General features: G+C 35.5%; 1 protein-coding gene and 1 long non-coding RNA gene across 3 annotated transcripts; one reads left to right on the top strand and one right to left on the bottom strand.

The window, feature by feature from the left end:
* Positions 1–755: 755 nt before the first annotated feature.
* On the bottom strand, positions 756–2,496 carry LOC128026705 (uncharacterized). Its single transcript, XR_008186482.1, has 4 exons — positions 1,958–2,496; positions 1,483–1,616; positions 1,026–1,181; positions 756–908 (listed from the first exon to the last, which is right to left on the bottom strand). It is a non-coding gene; the product is annotated as an uncharacterized LOC128026705 (long non-coding RNA).
* Positions 2,497–2,552: 56 nt separating this feature from the next.
* Positions 2,553–6,975, top strand: LOC128026689 (uncharacterized). Of its 2 annotated transcripts, none has more exons than XM_052613946.1 (3): positions 2,553–3,318; positions 3,429–3,515; positions 4,829–6,975. In XM_052613946.1, the coding sequence occupies exon 3, from the start codon at positions 5,137–5,139 to the stop codon at positions 6,364–6,366; it is 1,230 nt and encodes a 409-aa protein (XP_052469906.1). In that variant the 5' UTR covers positions 2,553–3,318; positions 3,429–3,515; positions 4,829–5,136; the 3' UTR covers positions 6,367–6,975. The 2 variants fall into 2 exon arrangements, with proteins under 2 accessions (XP_052469906.1, XP_052469907.1); XM_052613947.1 differs by having other exon boundaries at positions 4,829–6,127.

The raw sequence follows: 6,975 nt of genomic DNA, 5'->3' as shown, positions 1-6,975 counted from the left end.
AATAAATATAAAAGAGACATTAAAAGACAAGTCAACTTTCAAAGTTCATAGTATTTATACTATGGAAGTCAATGGCTACCAGCATTCTTTTTAGTGTATTCTTTTGTGATCAAGGGAAGAAACTCATACAAGTGTTGAACAAATTAAGGGTGAGTAAATGTGACGAATTTCATTTGAGTGAACAATCCCTTTAACATTTGATTGTCATTTGCTGCAAAAACAGCCAAATCCAAACATTTTTTTTTCCAGAAACTCTTTAGTTTATGCAGTAATCACAAAACCCTGTCATTGCCACTGCAATGCTTTTCCTTAGCCTTAGAAGGGGCAGAATCATGAGGTTAATGTATCCCTTTTGCCAGTGACAATCTATGACGGGTTCATCCGTTCAATCATACACAATTTTATTTAGTTAAAAATCTCTTTGAAAGGATAAAAACTAGGGGTGTGCAATATTGACAAAATTACATCAATACTTTCTGTGGTTTTATTGTTAATGATAATTAGAGGATATCTTGCTGTGCGTGTTATTGTGCTGGTACCTTAACAAATAATATTTTCCATTTTCTTAAATTTAATTTGATTCAATTAGTCATAATAGGGTTGTTACCACGTGAATTAAAAAAAAAAAAAAAAAATCTGATATCTACCTTATCAATTTATGGTTGCCATCTAGGTGCCACAGGGAGTTTGGACCAGCAACACTGTACAACCTTCTGTGTGGTCTTTGTGACATGGCCCGTAGTGCTGAACCAAGCTCCTGCGTACTCTGTGTCTTTGTACACGATTTCCACCTGCCCGTAACTGTGCCCTGACAGCCTCCGATCCCAGCTGGTCATTTCCATCCACAATGTCTGTGATCTACATCGGTTATTTCAGATTAAGTCAGAGAGCGATTCAAATGGAATCTCCTGGAACAAACATGTAAACATAAGTATTATTGCTTAAACTAATTTTGAACAATTCATTCTAAATGCTCTTTTCATGCATGACAAGTCATAAAAAGCTAATTCTAAAACCAAACTTACTTCCATGCGGCGTTTGACGGTAGCCAGAGACACTTGCAGAATCTCTGCTATTGAAGGAAGACTAAAACCACATGTCCTCAGAAAGGAAAGTTGCTCTCTGGTGATGCTGTAATGGGGTGCACCTCGATCAGAGTGGAGCCTGATAACTGGAACTGGCTGAAACAATAAATTATTGTAAATCTATGATCTGCTTTAGGCCACAATAGTTTATACAATATTAGGCCAAAAGAAAAAAAAAGGATTTTAAAATGTACTAAGATTTTTAAAGTGATGAGACAATCTCATCAGAGACAATCTCATCAGAATGGCTAATGTAATAAATTCAGTTCACCATTTCAATTAATCTTCACTAAAAGTTAATATTGGATCTTTTATACTTAGAACCTGCTAGACAGACAATTTGAAAGCTATAGCTAGAAGGTTTAAAGAGAAGACAAATAGTTTAGAAATTACTTACCTTGTTGTCCATGCTGCCTATGCTTTTGTACCTCTGCTATATATTCATTGAGATCTTGGAGTAACCCGTCTGCTTCTGGTGCAGTGATCAGCCTTCCTCTCGCCCATTCAATGCTTCTCTACATTGTTTCTAGCCTTAAAAAAAAAGAAAGCCACTTATAAGTACTGAATTTTCAGGATGCAAAATGTTCAGCAATATAATAAAAGAGATAATTAAGTATAGAATAAGAACATTCAACTTAGTGCTAAAGACAGCACACAAATCCAAGGTTCAGAAACAGGGGTGTCTTAACTCAGTCGTAGAAGATCACTGTCCTGCAGAGTTTAGCTCAACTTGCAATACACCGGACTAGAAGTTTCCAGTATGCTGTTGAGGGCTTGATTAGCTGAATCAGGTGTGTTTAATTGCGGTTGAAGAAAAATGGTTGCAGGACAGCGCCCATGTTTTATATAATCTAAAACAAAGCAATCCTTACCTCACTAAAGTTGATTGTAGTACACCAGAATCTTCTGTCAGCTGTCGAGTGCAATTGTTCAGCTTCTGCTGACAACGCAAAATAAAGATTCTCCTGGCCATCTTCATATCAACCAACCAACCAATCGAGTGATTAAAATAACAATCGAACTCGGATGTAAACTAGTCTGGTCTGAGTCAGGTCATCATTGATTGGGTGAGAACAGTTCATTATTACTGGCTGTGGAAATCAGCGGGCGTGGCTCATTATACTACAAGGAAAACGCCGTAAATAACGCGCGCTTTTGTGCATTCAGAACGGCGTTTTTTACGGCGTCCTGTGGCAAGCCGATGGAGTTAAAAGCGGCGCTTTTTACAAACACTAAAACGCCGTTTTTTTGCGGCGTTTTTTACGGTTTACGCGCGTTTTTTACGGCGTCTGCTATAAGGACGGCGTATTTGACGGCGCTAATACCGTTTTAAACGCCGTAAAAAACGGCGTTTTGTATGCAAACGCGTTTAATCTAGGCGTAATTCTGACCCTTTTGGCTTGCCATAACGCACTGTTGCGCATGCACGCTCGCGCGTTTTTCTTGTTTCCTGTGTTGTACGTTTTTAATTTGGCACGTTAAGAACGTTACAGTAGTTATTAAGGCTTTAACGTAGTTAATTGGTTACCGTAGAAAGATACATTTGACATTAGTTTTATACTCAACATCTCTTCTGTTTTATTTGAGGTCGCTACGAAAGCTTGCTTTGATTTTACCGGAGAAAATGATTTGGCGCTGCATAATTTGTTATGTGTTTGTGGCTCTTACTCTCAAATCTTTATTGAGTCACATAAATTCTGCACATAGTCGTAGTCCAGATTTCCGTCTGGTTTGTGGAATAGATGGGTGCACTAAAGAGTACCGAGTCTACAACTCTTTTTGGTATCACATCAGACGAACACACTCACAATATCTAGACGGCGTGAGTAGCAGCAGATCACATCGGAGAGAGAGATCAGCACAACACGAGGCATCCGGTGAACCTAGAAAAACGGACAGCAACAACTTGTGGACATATAGTGAACGAACGCTGGAGGCTCAGGATACTTGGAAGTCAAGTGACAGTCCGGATAATGAAAAGACACTGGAAAATAGTGTGGATTTGCAAACCTCTCTTCTTGTTCCTGTGGAACATTTTGGTGATTTTGATGCTTTTGACACTGGTGAATCAGTTTTCTCTGGCTTAAGCAGTAACACCGTTTTGCGGTCTCATCCGAACCTGGAAGCACAGGATGTCCTACTAAATGAAACTTCAGATTCGAATCCCACTCTACCTATTCCAAACAGGCCTTCTGATGACTCAAGTTCCTCATGCCTCCACCAACAAACCATGGTAAATTAATAACTTAGTTCATGTTGATTATGTCATAGCATAGTCTATTATTTACCCTAATTATTATACATTCAAGTATATAATATTTTTACTATTTTCTTCATGTTTAGAATGACGAATTATCAAGTGATGATGTGCTATCCAGACATGCCACTGCTATTGTGATGACTGCTAGAGAGAAACATCATCTCTCACAGGTTAGTATCAGTAAAATGAAGTTGCGTTGCAATACATAACACAAACGGTCTCATTCGTTCACATTAGCTAATGTATCACGAACTGACAATACAGTTTTTAGTTACAGTATTTATTCATCTTTGTTAATGTCCGTTAATATAAATACAGCTATTCATTGTTTGTTCATGTTAGTTCATAGTGCATTAACTAATGTTTAAAAACTACAGAATTTGATTTTTATTATGTATTAGTAAATGTTGAAATTAAGATTAATAAATGCTGTATAATTGTTGTTAATTCTTAATTTATGTTATCTGTAGTAGTTAACTAATGTGGTAAAACTCTAGTATAGGAAACATATTTACTATTAACTATGACTTTTCTTTGAAACTAAAACAAAAATCCTAATTTACTGCTTATTAATAATTAATATGTTTGTTTTTAACATTAGGTATTGGGTAGGATGAGGAATATAGAATAAGGTCATGCAGAATAAGGCATTAATATGTGCTTAATAATAATTAATTAATGAATTAATAATAATCATAAAATAAAGTGTTACCTCTAATGTAAACTAATAAAACCTTATTGTGAAGTGTTTTTTGTTGTAATCTGAAATCTAAAAGAACAGCATTTATTTAAAATAGAAATAATTTGTGACAATGTACACTACCATTCAAAGTTTGAAGTCATTTAGTTTTAACAATTGATACTTTTAATTAGCAAGGTTGTGTTAAATTAATTAAAAAAGCAACAGTAAAGACATTGTTGGAATATATTTATATTTTGAATACATTCTGTTCTTTACTTTTTTTATTCATCAATGAATCCTGGAAATTTTTTTAAAGTTTTATATTATCACAAGATATTAGCATTGCAACTGTTTCCGACACCGATAATAACAGAGTATAAAATCAGCATATTATCATGATTTCTGAAGATCATGTGACACTGAAGACTGGAGGAATGATGCTGAAAATACAGCGGAGCATCACAGAAATACATTACACTTTAACACAGATTCACACAGAAAACAGACGTTTTAAATTGTAATATTTCACAATATATATTTTTTCTGTATTTTTGATAAATAAATGCAGGCTTTGCGCATATGAGATGTCTATCAAAACCATTAAAAATGATAATATTTCCAAATTTTACCTCACAACCTCAAAAGTACACCTCTAAAATTAGTATTTGTCACTATAAATCTTGGCAAAAACTTTGTTCCTGAGTCACGTTAATGATTTATCAGTGTTCTCATTCAGTGATGTTTGTAACGCTGTAACATATATTTCCCTGCTAATGAATGTTTTGTTTTTATTTTTTTCAGAGTGGTGTGAATGATGTTGTGGCTGAGGTTCAGGCGTATCAAGCTCAGTTACTGAACAGCTTGAGGAGTCAGCTACAAACAGCGAGAAGCTTTGGGACTCTTTGACTCCTTTAAAGATCCATTTGCTGCAGTTTCAACATCATATAGACAGGACAGTGTCATAAAAGAAAAATTCAATTTTGTGGAAGCAGAAGAGGTTTCAGTCGGATTAGCAGTATGTCGTCAGAAAAGAAAAAAACAAAGAGACCTCGCAATAAAAAAACAAATGTTTCCATTATATACCCCTGATAAAGAGTTTAGAACAATTAATGTCTCATCCAAAAATCTTTGCCATGATAAATGGTGGATCTCAGAAATGCAGCAGTGGATATTTTTATGACATCATAGATGGTGAACTAATGCTTTCACACCCTTTATTTTCTTCTAGACCCTCTGCTTTACAGATAGTTCTTTATTCAGATGAAATCGAAATTTGCAATCCACTTGGGTCTCAAGCTTCAAAGAATAAGTTGCTCATGTTTTACTACACTTTGGGAAACATTAATCCAAAGTACAGGTCAAAATTAGCTTCAATCCGCCTTCTTGCTATTGCAAAGCAAAGTGAACTCTCAGAATGTGGAGTTGATGCCATATTGGCAAGATTGCATGAGGTAAAGCTATATAATGGCGTGAAGATTCATCTTCCATGTGGTGAACATGAGATATATGGAGCAGTGGTTTCCGTATGTGGAGATACTTTAGCTCAACATGAGTTATGTGGATTTAAAGAGGGTGTGGGCTTTGCATACAGTAAATGCCGACATTGTGAATGTTCTTTTGAAGACATGCAAATGTTTTTTAATGATGAAAACTTTGAGCAAAGAACACTGGAAAGACATATTCGACAGTGTAGTGACATTGAGAAAGCCAGTACTGAATATCTCAGGAACAGCCTTAAAACTACATATGGAATAAACCGAAGGAGCAAAGTAATGGATTTCCCTGCCTTTAATTTAATCCATCAAACTCCTCAAGATATAATGTATGTAATTCTTGAGGGCATTGCTCCTTTGGAAATTAAGTGTATCCTGAAACAATTGGTGCTTTTGGGACAACTGGTCCTTGATGCTTTCAATGCTGATATAATTGGATTCCCATACTCTCCACAAGATACTAGAGATAGGCCTAGCCCTATTGCGTTCAGTACATTAGCTTCCAATGACAACAAACTGAAGCAGTCATCTGGTCAAATGCTTGTTTTACTCAAAATAGTGCCCTTTCTATTGGATGTGATTAAAAGTACTGCATATTTTTCCTTCATTCTTGAGCTTCTGGAGATTGTTCAAATTTTGTTTTCACCTGTTATTAGCCTTGAGACTACTGATAAGTTGAAAGTACTTATTGAACAGCATCTTAAACATTTTAAGGATCTTTTCTCAGAAAACAACATTACATCTAAACAGCATTACTTGATTCATGTTCCATCCCAGATTAAACTGTTGGGACCAATGCTCCGTCACATGTGCATGAGGTTCAAATCCAAACATTGTTTTTTTTAAAAATGGGTTTCAAAAGTAAATTTCAAAAATGTCTGTAAGTCCTTAATTAAGCACAACCAAATGTTTGAATGTTGTCAGAATGTAAACCGTTCCAACCACCCGATTTTTGGCAGTGAATGTGTATTGGGACCAGTATCAGAAGTAAAAAACATGGCGTATTTGAAAGGAAAAGTAAGGGACTACTTTGGAGTTGATCAGATAGACCATGCAGTGTCTGTTAAGTGGATTACTTTAAATGGAAACAAATACATTAGTGAAAAAACATTAGTAGTGTGTATGGCAAATGGTAGTAGTCTACCGGAATTTGGACTTGTGAGGAACATATTTGTCATAAATTCATCTTTGTATTGTTTTGAATGTCAGATGTACAGTACAGTCTGTTTTGACAGAGACTACATGTCTTATAAAATTGAGGTTCCCAACCTGGCAGAGGCAACTGAACTAGTAAATGCAGACTAGTAAATGCTAGGTGTGTTCTAGATTGAATACGTTTTGAATTATTCTGGATGTATAACAATTTCAAACAAAATAATTATTTAATTTGCCATTGGGATATTTTGGAATAATCTGCGTTCAATACAAGTTGAGTTCATCGACATTGTTTTGATA

This window comes from Carassius gibelio, chromosome A13 (assembly GCF_023724105.1).
Source record: "Carassius gibelio isolate Cgi1373 ecotype wild population from Czech Republic chromosome A13, carGib1.2-hapl.c, whole genome shotgun sequence".
NCBI lineage: Eukaryota > Metazoa > Chordata > Actinopteri > Cypriniformes > Cyprinidae > Carassius > Carassius gibelio.
This window is presented reverse-complemented; position numbering and strand designations above follow the sequence as displayed.

Excerpts from the sequence above, each read along its gene's own strand:
- LOC128026689 (XM_052613946.1), top strand. The coding sequence starts at position 5,137 with ATGTCTCATCCAAAAATCTTTGCCATGATAAATGGTGGATCTCAGAAA.